The following is a 14,249-nucleotide window of genomic DNA, read 5'->3' as shown; positions in this document are numbered from 1 at the left end:
CTTAATTTGAAAATGATTGCAATATGTTTTGCTTGGAGAATAAACCAAACAATTAGGCAATACTAGATCTGTTATTCACGGCCCATCTGTTTGGACTGTATCAAACCAGGAGCCTAATCACTCATTCATATGTGGCCTATCTTTGGGCACACTCAAGCCAGGGAGGTGTGTGCGTGTGTGTGTGTGTGTGTGCGTGCGTGCGTACGTGTGTGTGTGTGTGTGTGTGTGTGTGTGTGTGTGTGTGTGTGTGTGTGTGTGTGTGTGTGAGTGAGTGAGTGCGTGTGAGTGCATGAATGTTTGTGCATGTGCGTTCCCGCATGTGTGTGTGTCTGCGCTTTTCGGCAGACGGATCCCTATCACCATTCGGTGCCAGGGATTCTCAGGGTACGATACAGACGGTAAAAACATGGCTAACCGCGCCAAACTGGAACCAACACTAGTCCAGATTTTATGATCATTATGTTCAGAGACTTAATTAGCTGATCCTTCGTCTCTGTAACACTCCATCACCACCAGCTCATTATGTAGGATTGAGGCAGTGGGTTTTGGATCAGATTTGACAGAAGTTGGAAGCTGTCCTTCTTTAAGCGTCATATGGTTGAGAAAACCATTACAGTCATTGGTGATATATTCAACACAGTCACTGAGATTGTAAACACACACTGGTGATTTTGACCACTGACTTTTCAACGTAATTAAAATGGTCGTAGCCCCACTCTCTGAGGGTGTCTCAGAGAGAGTTGGGATATGCAAAAAAAATATATAATAAATCCTATTCACACATGCGTATTAATACACACTTTTACATGTGTGAAATGGCACAAATATAAGCACCCAGCAAATTCCTCTTCTTCTTATTATTATTATGTAGGGATGATGAATTTATGAATTTCACACTATGCCAAATCATCCATTCACTGTTATTTTCCAAAAGTTCTGACACTCATTGACCAGAACGATCTAACTCGATCTCTGCTAACGATCACAGACACAGTAGAAACAATTAGCCAGGTACCTCAGCCGAAAGGAAATGTACAGTACGCTTTCCTTTGACCATTAAAAAACTATGTTCCAAATATAGTGCTACAGACATGAGAAAATCATTACATCCCAAATCCATATTGAACCTGGCATGACATCACCAGGTGATGATTCAGTTCAGTTCCATTCTATGTCATGTTGTTCCATGAGTCACTCATCAAACAGCACTCAGAAACAAGCTGTCCTCCTATTCTAATGCTTAGCGGAAAAAGACAAACATGTCAGGCCACAAATGGATACGGACAAACAACCCAATTACCTCAGACGATGTACTAATCAGAATCAGATCAACGTCATTCTAGTTGTCGGATAGCAACCTGTCCTCTGTGTGCTCGCTTGCAAATGTGCAAGAATACATATGTCTGTGTATCTGTTTACAGTAGCACCACAGTTCCACATAGCCATTCCTCTGAGTTTCTCTATCTGCCAATAGGCACACATGATGCGCAATTAAATCCTCTGCTGGCATTGGGCTAAAGCTGTCAATCAGAGGCCCGATGTCTTTCGACAGCGCCCAGTGAACCGTGGATCGCTGGCCGCAGCACAGGAACTCACAAGAGTCCCTGCTATTGTTACCAGCAAGCAGGAATTCAGCTGGCAATTAGGCCTGGCTTTTTAGGAAGCCCTCAGCCTAGTGCTCTGAGGTAGCTAACAGAGAGAGAGAGAGAGAGAGAGGGAGAGAGAGACAGAGAGAGAGAGATAGAGAGCTGACTCAGAGGTTTTCACTTGGCTCTATCCTACTGTGTGAATGTTTACAGTGTAACAACAGATTAGTGTTACGTATAGCGGGGCAATGTGGGAAAACTGTATGGAGGAGAAAAATAATATATACAGATGCAGGATCTTAATTTGACCCAGTTTACTACAGCAAGAAAATTATCCTGCAGCAACAGGAAATGTGAATACTTTTTTTGTAGACGCTGATAAATTGTTCGTTAGGGCAAATCAATTCTGAAATGTCAAAGTGCAAATTGCAAACACTAAATAAGCTTCATATTTGCATTTCCTTCTGTGCAGGAAAATTCTCAGCAACAAAATAGTGATCAGATTAAGATCCTACATCTGTAGGACTATCAATATCACCAGGCACATGACTTATGAAACCAGGCTCATTCTATTCTATTCTATTATATCCTATTAACGAAGGTAACAAAGAAATAAACATATAAGAAGCATACTACATGCAGGAAGGTAATGTGAAGTAATTATGTGTCAGAGTTGACCTGATATCATTACTCATGATGTTAGTAATGGGAAAAGCATCTGAGCAAAAAGAACAGCCAATGAGGTCCATTTGTCATGTGTGTATTCTGTACCATTACTTAAAGGGATACTTAAAGGGCAACTCGTGGATACCATTTTTATGTCACTGTGTCCAGTATGAAATCATTCAGAGGCAGTTTATTGAGCCAATGCTAACTAGTGTTAGCGCAATGACTGAGGGTCTATGGGTATCTGCTAGCCTGCTAGCTTGCTAGCAGATACCCAAAAACTAGCATATACCCATAGACTTACAGTGAATTTGTGAATTTTGATAAGGATCACCATTAGCTAACTCCGTAACGTTAGCTAATCTTCCTGGGGTCCAACACCAATTAATAAGACATTACAAACAATTACAAATTCAGACTTCACAAACATTGAACAAGTAGACAATACAGACACTGAAGTCATTGTGCGAGCGCTAGTTAGCAACTTCCTTCAAACTGCACGCAGAGACATAAACATGGTGTCCACGAGTTAATCTGATTCTGGGGAAGAAGATAAAGGGCCTCATTACCAAAATCCTGAAGTATCCCTTTAAGGCTGAATAGTGTGCATGCACTTAGCATAGGTTAAGTGGGAGCATGGCATTTACATACGCTTACATAGACTCACAGTGCTTAGCAGCCAACACAACAGACATGTTGACAACATATGTGGGGCTATAAAAATCTAGGTTTGGTTGAGATGGTGCGACTGAAGATGTTCACATACAACACGTTACTACAGAACTTGCATTCTACAGATGCACAATCGAGAGCATCCTGGCGGGCTGTATCACCGCCTGGTACGGCAACTGCTCCGCCCTCAACCGTAAGGCTCTCCAGAGGGTAGTGAGGTCTGCACAACGGGGGCAAACTACCTGGTAGTGAGGTCTGATCACCGGGGGCAAACTACCTGCCCTCCAGGACACCTACACCACCCGATGTTACAGGAAGGCCATAAAGATCATCAAGGACATCAACCACCCGAGCCACTGCCTGTTCACCCCGCTATCATCCAGAAGGCGAGGTCAGTACAGGTGCATCAAAGCTGGGACCGAGAGACTGAAAAACAGCTTCTATCTCAAGGCCATCAGACTGTTAAACAGCCACCACTAACATTGAGTGGCTGCTGCCAACACACTGACACTGACACTGACTCAACTCCAGCCACTTTAATAATGGGAATTGATGGGAAATTATGTAAATATATCACTAGCCACTTTAAACAATGCTACCTTATATAATGTTACTTACCCTACATTATTCATCCCATATGCATACGTATATACTGTACTCTATATCATCGACTGCATCCTTATGTAATACATGTATCACTAGCCACTTTAACTATGCCACTTTGTTTACATACTCATCTCATATGTATATACTGTACTCGATACCATCTACTGTATCTTGCCTATGCTGCTCTGTACCATCACTCATTCATATATCCTTATGTACATATTCTTTATCCCCTTACACTGTGTATAAGACAGTAGTTTTGGAATTGTTAGTTAGATTACTTGTTGGTTATTACTGCATTGTCGGAACTAGAAGCACAAGCATTTCGCTACACTCACATTAACATCTGCTAACCATGTGTATGTGACAAATAACATTTGATTTGATTTGATTTGCATAAACCCTGCGTTTATGGGGAATCCGATCAAGACCGTAGTCCAAAGGGTTACTCCAGGACCAGGACCTATGTTCATGAGTGATGATCTAGAATCAGGTTCCCTGTGGCCATATAATCTTATTTGTTATGATCGAAAAGTCGAAACTGATCCTAGATGATCAATTTTACACTGAGTCGCTTTATGAATAGGACTGAGGAGGATTCCCTCAAATTCTAAAGCTGTTTTACTTTAAACGTGTACCTAGTACTACCTCCGTTAATACCACTAAAGCTTGATGGTCACTGGGCAGGGTTTTTATCTTGTGTGGGTGAAGAGCTTAGTTTTACAACCAAACGTCTGTTGGGGATTGACCCAACAACCGCAGGAGTCTATAAACAAATGACTATGGTGAACAACATAAAGATGACTGACTGGGCTGCACATCCATGAGTGGAGTTCGTAGTGTGACCATCAAGCATCCTGATGTTTCAAATGATGTTAATGTATTTTATGCCTGTCATAGGCAGGATCCATTGATCCAGGTTTATTAGACAAAAGCAATTTTGCAACAACAAGAAAAATGTGCAACATGTGTAATGCAAACGGAAGATATAGGAGAAGCCTTCTAAAGATCGATTTATTTCTTTTTTTGTAGGACCGGTGTGGATTTTTTAATTTTGTCTAACCTTCTTTATTGCGATAAATGGTGACGGTAATCTGATGTCGTCACATAACTTATAAAGCTCCACTCCACCTTTCATTTTAAATGCCTTACTGCTTGCAAAATAAAAAATGTTCAACAATTACAAGTGATGTTACTTTGCAGGATGAGGATTGTCCTGACTTTCAAGAATTGCTTCGGCTTGCTTTTCTGGTTGGCTGGCAAGTTTCACCATCCAATTATTTCAGATCTACAGGAGTGTAAGTTTCACCATGGCGTTGCATTCTAGCCTACATGCTGGCTTTCGCGGGGTACACCTGAGACGTGAAACAGATAGGTGGGAGGGCATAGAGGCTGTCGCCAATTTATTAATGCGCAATTTGTCTAAATGGGTAATGGAAACACTTCAACCACTACTTTTTTATTCCACACTGTAGGTTTTTGAGATTTAAATATTTTTTTTTATAGGTATGACATTACGTCCAGCTGTTTTTATCGACGCAAAAAAGTTACATGGAAACTTTGTCGCATCTATTTTCTATATGCAAAAAAGAAAATCACTGGACAAGTTAAAGGAAACATATATGTAGCTAATGTCATTGAATGAAGCCAAAGGCACATTTCCACACTGTGTGGACAATCTATCTACAGTATGTTGATCCAACCCACCAGAGTATCTTGTTGACATAAGCTGTTGACTCTAGCCACAACCCCGTAGATATCCCTCAGTGTAATTCCACAGATTATGAAGCCTTAGTACAGGTTCATAGCAGGCTTCTAAAGCTTTATAACATGCTTATGAACCTCAACGCATGCATAAAGCAACTTACTGTTCACAGAAGACGACAGGGACATATTGTGCTTGTATCCATGTTGTACAGTAAATGTATGTTAGTTGGGATCCGGATTCAGATTTACAGTGTTGCTTTTGAAGTAGTGAAAATAAAATAAAAACAGATTGATATCTAGGTATGTAGTCAGGTTTACATTCCTGCTCCTCTCAACACATCCAGAACAGTGCTGTAAGTATAAATAAAATGCAGGGTTTTTCCTGCATAGGAAACTGAGGCACCACCGAAGACCTTTTGTGAGCCAGGAAAAACCCTGGAATGTTAATGTAGTATTTCTTCATTAAATCAGAGACCACTGCTGACACAGTGATGTATAGTGAGTAACATAGCAAGTTAAGCAAGTAGGTCTGGAACTATCATCCTACATCAATCAGTAAGTTGCATTACTAAGATGACTAAGCTTGACAGAGACTAGAAGCTCAAAGTTGTCTCTGTTGCTAGGATCGTGAATGTACATGTGCAGTAGTATCAAATGTCAATACCAAAAATGGAAATATAGATGAGTAATGTTGATAATATTCAAAACTCGAGCCAGCTCTCTGTGGATGAGCCTGACCGGGAGCCTAACTGCTATGCTGCTGTGTTGCCTGCCTGCTCTGGGCCCTGTGCTGTGCAAACCTGGGTTCAAATACTATTTAAATAATTTGAAATACCTTATACCTGTGCTTGATTGAGCTTGCCTGGCTTAATGGACCAATAAAATACTCCCAAAACTGTAAACCGCGCCCATCTGGCACTCCAAGCAGGCTAGAGCAAACGCTCAAAGATTTCAAATAGTATTTGAACCCAGGTCTGAGCTGCTGCGTGTGCTTGGTTAGTAAACACAAAGGACAGAGTATTAATGTCGGGGTCGACTTCCCAGAGCCCCTCAGAGATCCAGGACCACCAAAGAGCTCAGTAATTTGCACTAAATTGAAAATGCCTGAGGCTAAGACAAACGTACACAAACACATACAGACAGATGACACACACACACACACACACACACACACACACACACACACACACACACACACACACACACACACACACACACACACACACACACACAGAGAGAGAGACAAAGACACCACAGTGCCTATACAACAGAGTAAAGTCCATGACAAGAATACAGAACTGACATGTCAGATGTATCATCTTCGATTAGAACCAATAAGCAAAATGTATGCATCCAAGGCACATTGAAGACACATTGTTTACATGAAGCCTTGTCATTTCTTCAACCATCTCTAAATCAATGAAAACTGTCACAAAATCAAAAGGTACCCAGCTATCAATAAAAGCTTGGAAATGTCATTCCCTCTTTCTGCAATTCCACAAAATAAGACCAATCAACCCCCTCTGCCATAGCAATCAACATTTGATGTTATTACAGTAAAAGATCCTAATCATAACATGAAATTATATTCTGGACCACTCTAAACAGGTTTCTAAATGACTTTGCATCAACTTGGCTAAATGGCAAGTGATCATGAGCTGTTCATGAATAACATTGGAGATGATGGAGTCGGACAGAATGTCTGGCCAAACAGCCAATCTACTCTAAAGAAAGGGGATACCTAGTCAGTTGTACAACTGAATGCCTTCAACTGAAATGTGTCTTCTGCATTTAACCCAACCCCTCTGAATCAGAGAAGTGCAGGGGGCTGCCTTAATCGACAGCGCCCGTGGAACAGTGGGTTAACTGCCTTGCTCAGAGGCAGAACGACAGATTTTTACCTTGTCAGCTCGGGAGAAATGGGCCCGAATCAACCCATGCTTTTGAATGAAACAAGGGGTGAACAGAACCTCTGCCTAGACAGAGCAGCAGTCACAACAGTGATGCCCTGCAAGAAATATAGAAAGAACCTGGTGCTAGAGGGGGTACGCAGCTGGAGGTTGAATGTTTGAAGGGGTACCGGACTATAAAAAGTTTGGGAACAAATGTTGTAGATAACAGTGAAGTCGGTTTAGAAGTGGCTCTATCACTGGGTAATTGCACATACAGAGACCTCGTACAGCAGCACACAGGCCATCTCTGTCTGTTTGCACTGGAAATACCTCGCTCCCCTCTCACAATCACATGTGTTTGCGCTAGGGCTTCTCTCTCTACCTCTACCACACACATTTCTATCTCTTTCATTGCCCCTCTCTGTCTCTCTCCCTCTCTCCAGCACACTCTCTTTTCCTTTCTCATTCTCTCTCTGATTCTCTCTCTGGTTATAGCACACTCCTCTCTTTTTCTCTCCTTTTCTCTCTTTCTCTTGGTCGTTCTCTCGCTCTCTCCTCTCTCTCTCATCCTATATGAACCCCCCACCCGCCATCTCATTACACTGAACGCTAAAATGGAAAATCTAGGATAGTGTTTATACTGCATGGACATGCTCAAACAGTAAAATTTAATCTTTTAGATGATATCTATAGGACACATGCCCCTACTCCATCTCTCTCTCTCGTTCACCCTCTTTCTCTCTCTATTTTCCCTGCAGAGACTTCAGAGATCTTATATAAAAAAAGACAGAGCAGTGAATCAAAAGGCATAGAAATAGTACAACCCCCAAACCCCACTCTACCCCTCCCTCCCTTCAAAATCCCTACCCCCATTCGCTTATGCTCGCTCTCTCTTCCTCTCTCCCTCACACACACATACACAGCAGCACACACACAAACGCACCCACAAGCGGACTCACACTCAAACACACACGCACACACACTCCAACACACACACACACGCACACACAGCACAGCACAGTAGCATTATGCGGAAAAGGACCTGTTCAGACAACCTGAATGCGAAAGTCGTTTTAAACTGTGGGTTTGAAAGCAGACAGTAAATTACAATGATTTTATTATAGTGAAAGTACATGTGTATAAACAAGACAAGGGTTGAGTTACAGTGCGTAACAGAGGCACAATTACTCCACATAACCAGAGGTAGAGGATTGCATTCAACATACGTCATGTTTGTGATGATTATTCTATTCTATCCTAAATTCTGTGAGTGACGCAATGACAGAAACATTTACTATTTTGTGTCATTAAATTAGATAAAAACTTAGTTGAGCGCTTTGGAAGAAACTTCACTGACATTGATAGCGCTGCGTTCATCACCAGCTATACACACTGCCAACCATGCACAATTAAGCTATGGGTAAAACAAGCAAAACATATTTATACGACATGAAATAACTAGACATTTTATGCATGAATGTTTGTTCCTGTTGTCATTGCTTTCAAATGGATGGACATAAAGTACTTTTCTTTCGGGGCAGTGCGTAACTCCACTTTCTGAAGAGCGTTTTTATGCTTATCCATAACACATTGTACGACATTAAACAAATAGGCTATATTCCTATAGCCTAGTCCAGATGCGACTCACCTTATTGCAGTACGGGGAATCAGGATACTGCAATGGTCCCAATCGGGAAGAATCTGTTGCTGGTAAAGACTGTGGTGGAGGTGGATATACTCTCACGTCCATTTCAGTAAAACATCAATCTCCACACAAGCTTTTCCACTCCGGCGTCTACTTTTGAGTCCTCAAAAGTTGAAGGTACTATAAAGACCGATGGTCGAACTGGGCAAAAGTCTAGGGTTGGATGCTAAAAATGGAAAACTGTGATGCTCTCGCATGCGTTCGCGGTTTTACTGAAGAAAGAAAAAAACTTAAATGATCAACGTACGTCGCACTATCAACGACGGACTTGGTAAACGAAGGTAAAACGGTGTAACTTTGAAAACTGTAGGCTATCACTCGAATGTTGAAGAAGTTATTGCGCCTCTTTCTCTTTCTGACAGATGCATTTGCAGCGACAGTAGTTGTTTCTATCCAGCGGCTACAGTCGTCTGCAAGCGAATGGGGCACGGTAGGATTGCCTGTTTGCTCGCAATTCATACAAAGGACTTTACAGACAGGGCAGGGGCAAGAGCGCAGCTACAGTATGGCGACATGCTCTACCTAGTAGGCGCACTGGTGAATGCAGCGCCTGCGTCACTTGCATTCGCTTGCATTACACATCTTTTGTAGGCTATATGAATCATTTTACGTTGCCTATACATTATGGTTGAATCCATTTAGAATGCCAAAATTAGGACTACATCTTTGTGGGCTCTTTGTGTTAGTTTGGTACACTAGCCTAGGCTACGTACAGGGCCATCATGCACCCATTATTTTAGAGGGGTGAAACAGCTTTTTCCTGCAATATAATCACATAAAAAATACTAGTTTACTACAGAATTGTACAGTAAGTACTATAGTAAACTGTAGTATTAGACCACTGCGCCACCCTATCTAGACCACTGCGCCACCCGGGAGGCCCCCACTTTAGATTTTTTGGGGATGGATTGGACTGATAGCTACCTTTACTGCTAGCTTTGTCTATGCTGTTTTGATTTGAATGTGCTGTCCTTGGGGAGTTCATGCCGGAATTCTCTCAGAGGTTAGCCATGGAAAAAGACAGGAACCTTCCCGCTAGCCTCTCTCAAAGAGTGCCGTGTATAAAGTCAGAAAATCTGCTGTCTCAGCCACTGCCTGTCACCAAGGGAGTACCCCAAGGCGTGATCCTAGGCTCCACGCTCTTCTCAATTTACATCAACAACATAGCTCAGGCAGTAGGAAGTTCTCTCATCCATTTATATGCAGATGATACTTATACTCAGCTGGCCCCTCCCCGGATTTTATGTTAAAGACTCTACAATAAAGCTTTTTAGTGTCCAACAAGCTTTCTCTACCCTTAACCATGTTCTGAACACCTCCAAAACAAAGGTCATGTGGTTTGGTAAGAAGAATGCCCCTCTTCCCACAGGTGTTATTACTACCTCTGTGGGTTTAGAGCTTGAGGTAGTCACCCCATACACGTACTTGGGAGTATGACTAGACGGTGCACTGACCTTCTCTCAGCACATATCAAAGCTGCAGGATAAAGTTAAATCTAGACTTGGTTCCCTCTATCGCAGTTGCTCCTATTTCACCCCAGCTGCAAAACTAACCCGGTTTCAGATGACCATCTTACCCATGCTAGATTACGGAGACACAATTTATAGATCATCAGGTAAGGGTGTTCTCGAGCGACTAGATGTTCTTTACCATTCGGCCATCAGATTTGCCACCAAAGCTCCTTGTAGGACACATCACTGCACTCTATACTCCTCTGTAAACTGGTCATCTCTGTATACCCGTCGCAAGACCCACTGGTTGATGCTTATTTATAAAAACCCTCTTAGGCCTCACTCCCCCCTATCTGAGATATCTACTGCAGCCTACAACACCCGTTCTGCCAGTCACATTCTGTTAAAGTCCCCAAAGCACACACATCCCTGGGTCGCTCCTCTTTTCAGTTCGCTGCAGTTAGCAACTGGAACGAGCTGGAACAAACACTCAAACTGGACAGTTTTATCTCAATCTCTTCATTCAAAGACTCAATCATGGACACTCTTACTGATAGTTGTGGATGCTTTGTGTGATGTTTTGATGTCTCTACCTTCTTGCCCTTTGTGCTGTTGTCTGTGCCCAATAATGTTTGTACTATGTTTTGTGCTGCTACCAAGTTGTTGTTATGTTGTGTTGCTACCATGCTGTGTGGGTCATGTGTTGCTGCCGTGCTATGTTGTTGCCTTAGGTCTCTCTTTATGTAGTGTTGTGGTGTCTCTCTTGTTGTGATGTGTGTTTTGTTCTATATTTATATTGCATTTATTTTTAATCCCAGGCCCCTGTCTCCGCAGGAGGCCTTTTGCCTTTTGGTAGGCCGTCATTATAAATAAGAATTTGTTCTTATTTAACATTTAGGAATTTGCATTTAGGAATTTGTCAAGAATAACAAAAAGTTTCAAATGTATTTCCATTGATGTCCTCGTACAACCGTCAAACATGTTACACATTTACAGCTAACCCACATAAAAAAATACTACAGTATATTATGGTCTAAATACTAGTATTACTATATTTATGTCCAATATTATTCATTGTGTTGTTTTTGCGGACTTTACTAGAGTATTCACTATAGTATTTTTTCGGGCATGACTGCAGTATACTATGTCGATAGTATTCACTATAGTGCTTTGCAGACATGACTGGTATACAGTAGAAAAGGGGTGCAATAACGTGCAGCATGGTAGGCCGAAGCTATATCAGGCTAATTTATCAATGGCTACATAGTATTGTTTGTCACCATTTTTGTCATCTTGTCATATTTATTTTTTCTCATCAAGCTACACACAATACTCATAGTTGAGCTCAGGTACATCCTGTTTCCATTGATCATCCTTGTGATGTTTCTTCAACTTGATTGGAGTCCACCTGTGGTACATTTAATTGATTGGACATGATTTGGAAAGCCACACACCAGTGTATTTTTTTAGTAAATCTAACCTTTATTTAACTAGGCAAGTCAGTTAAGAACAAATTCTTATTTACAATGATGGCCTACTCCGGCCAACCCTGGACGACGCTGAGCCAATTGTACTCTGCCCCATGGGATTCCCAATCATGGCCGGATGTGATACAGCATGTATTCGAACCAGGGACTGTAGTGATGCCTCTTGCACTGAGATGCAGTGCCTTAGACCGCTGCGCCACTCGGGAGCAGCAGTGTAAGGTCCCACAGTTGACAGTGCATGTCAGAGCAAAAACCAAGCTATGAGGTCAAAGGAATTGCCTGTAACACTCCGAGACAGGATTGTGTACTAAATGGTACTAAAAAATTCCTGCAGCATTGAAGGTCCCCAAGAACACAGTACCCTCCATCATTCTTAAATGGAAGAAGTTTGGAACCACCAAGAATCTTCCTAGAGCTGGTCGCCGGCCAAACTGAGCAATCAGGGGAGAAGGGCCTTGGTCAGGGAGGTGACCAAGAAACCGATGGTCACTCTGACATAGCTCCAGAGATCATCTGTGGCGATGGGAGAACCTTCCAGAATAGCAACCATCACTGCAGCACTCCATCAATCAGGCCTTTATGGTGGTGTGGCCAGAAGGAAGCCACTCCTCAGTAAAAGGCACATGACAGCCCCCTTGGAGTTTGCCAAAAGGCTCCTAAAGGACTCTCAGACCATGAGCAACAAGATTCTCTGGTTTGATGAAACCAAGATTGACTCTTTGGCCTGAATGCCAAGCGTCATGTCTGGAGGAAACCTGGCACCATCCCTATGGTGAAGCATAGTGGTGGCAGCATCCTGTTGTGGGAAAGTTTTTCAGCTGCAGGTACTGGGATACTAGTCAGAATGGAGGGAAAGATGAATGGAGCAAAGTACGGAGAGATCCTTTATGAAAATCTGCTCCAGAGCACTCAGGATCTCAGACTGGCGTGAAGGTTCACCTTCCAACAGGACAATGTCCCTAAGCACACAGCCAAGACAAAGCAGCAGTGGCTTCGGGAGAAGTCTCTGATTGTTCTTAAGTGGCCCAGCCAACGCCCGGACTTGAACCCGATCGAACATCTCTGGAGAAACGTGAAAATAGCGGTGCGGTGACGCTCCCCATCCAACCTGACAGAGCTTGAACGGGAGAATGGGAGAAACTCTTCAAATACAGGTGTGCCAAGCTTGTAGCGTCATACCCAAGAAGACTCGAGGCTGTAATCGCTGCCACAGGTGCTTCAACAAAGTATTGAGTAAAGGGTCTGAATACTTATTTAACTGTGCTATTTAAGTTTTAAATGTTTTATAAATTTGCAAAAATGCATAAAAACCTGTTTTTGCTTTGTCATTGTAGGGTATTGTGGGTAGATTGATTAGAAGAAAAAACTAAATGTGGAAAAAGTGAAGGAGTCTGAATACTTATTCATCCCTTTACATTTGTGTGTATAAGGTAGTCGTTGTGAATTTGTTAGATTACTTTTTAGATATTACTGCACTGTCAGAACTAGAAGCACAAGCATTTCGCTACACTCACATTAACATCTGCTAAGCATGTGTATGTGACCAATACAATTTGATTTGATTTGAATACTTTCTGAATGCACTGTAATTCTCTAAGCTTCGATAAACGTTGCTTGTTCTTTATGTCTGCCTCTATACTGTTTCCCTTTAGTTGGCCTAGAACCTGTCTAACGTTTAGATGTTAGAATTGTAATAACATTCTGTTAGTCTGCTGCTCTGCTCAGAACTGTTGACTCAAATCAGCCTGTCACGAACCTGTCTTATGTTCTGGTTGAGGAGTTCTCGCTCATTAAACCGTAACTGGTGTAGTCTGGTAGTTGTGCCATTTTAGCTAACCCTAGTCGGCATTTGTTACTTCAGTCATGTCGGCATAAACACTACAGTAAATAGTACAGTAAAGTCCAAAAACACTACAGTGAATACTATAGTCAAGGCCCATAACTTTTTTCAATCTTTAATAATGATTTGCCACTGGCTTTGAGGAAAGCCAGAGTGCCTATGTATGCGGATGACTCAACGCTATACATGTCAGCTGAAATGTCAGACTGAAATGACTGCAACACTTAACAAAAAGTTGCAGTTCGTTTCAGAGTGGGCGGCAAGGAATAAGTTTGTCCTAAATATTTCTAAAACTAAAAGCATTGTATTTGTGACAAATCATTCACTAAACCCTAAACCTCAACTAAATCTTGTAATAAACAATGTGGCAGTTGAGCAAGTTGAGGTGACTAAACTGCTTGCCGTTACCATGGATTGTAAACTGTCATGGTCAAAACATATTGATACAACAGTAGATAAGATGGGAGAAGTATGTCCATGATAAAGCACTGCTCTACCTTCTTCACAGCACGGTCAACAATGCAGGCCCTACAGGCCCTAGTTTTGTCGCACCTGGACTGGTGTTCAGTCGTGTGGTCAGGTGCCACAAAAAAGGACTTAGAAAAATTGCAATTGGCTCAGAACAGGGCAGCACGGC

At 42.1% G+C, this 14,249-nt stretch overlaps 1 protein-coding gene across 3 annotated transcripts in view; it reads right to left on the bottom strand.

Annotated features, from left to right (window-relative positions):
- LOC112260390 (thymocyte selection-associated high mobility group box protein TOX-like) overlaps positions 1 to 9,332 on the bottom strand; it is a 58,834-nt gene extending 49,502 nt beyond the window's left edge. Inside the window, exon 1 of one of the 3 annotated variants that reach the window (XM_042328689.1) lies at positions 8,778 to 9,332. In XM_042328689.1, the coding sequence (XP_042184623.1) occupies positions 8,778 to 8,879 (102 nt within the window). In that variant the 5' untranslated portion in view covers positions 8,880 to 9,332. The remainder of the gene's footprint in view (positions 1 to 8,777) is intronic. The other 2 variants (XM_042328690.1, XM_042328688.1) reach the window with 2 other exon arrangements.
- Positions 9,333 to 14,249: the final 4,917 nt, after the last annotated feature.

Source organism: Oncorhynchus tshawytscha, linkage group LG10 (assembly GCF_018296145.1).
Source record: "Oncorhynchus tshawytscha isolate Ot180627B linkage group LG10, Otsh_v2.0, whole genome shotgun sequence".
Classification (NCBI taxonomy): Eukaryota; Metazoa; Chordata; class Actinopteri; order Salmoniformes; family Salmonidae; genus Oncorhynchus; species Oncorhynchus tshawytscha.
The sequence above is the reverse complement of the archived record's forward strand: the minus strand, read 5'-3'. Positions and strand labels throughout refer to the sequence as shown.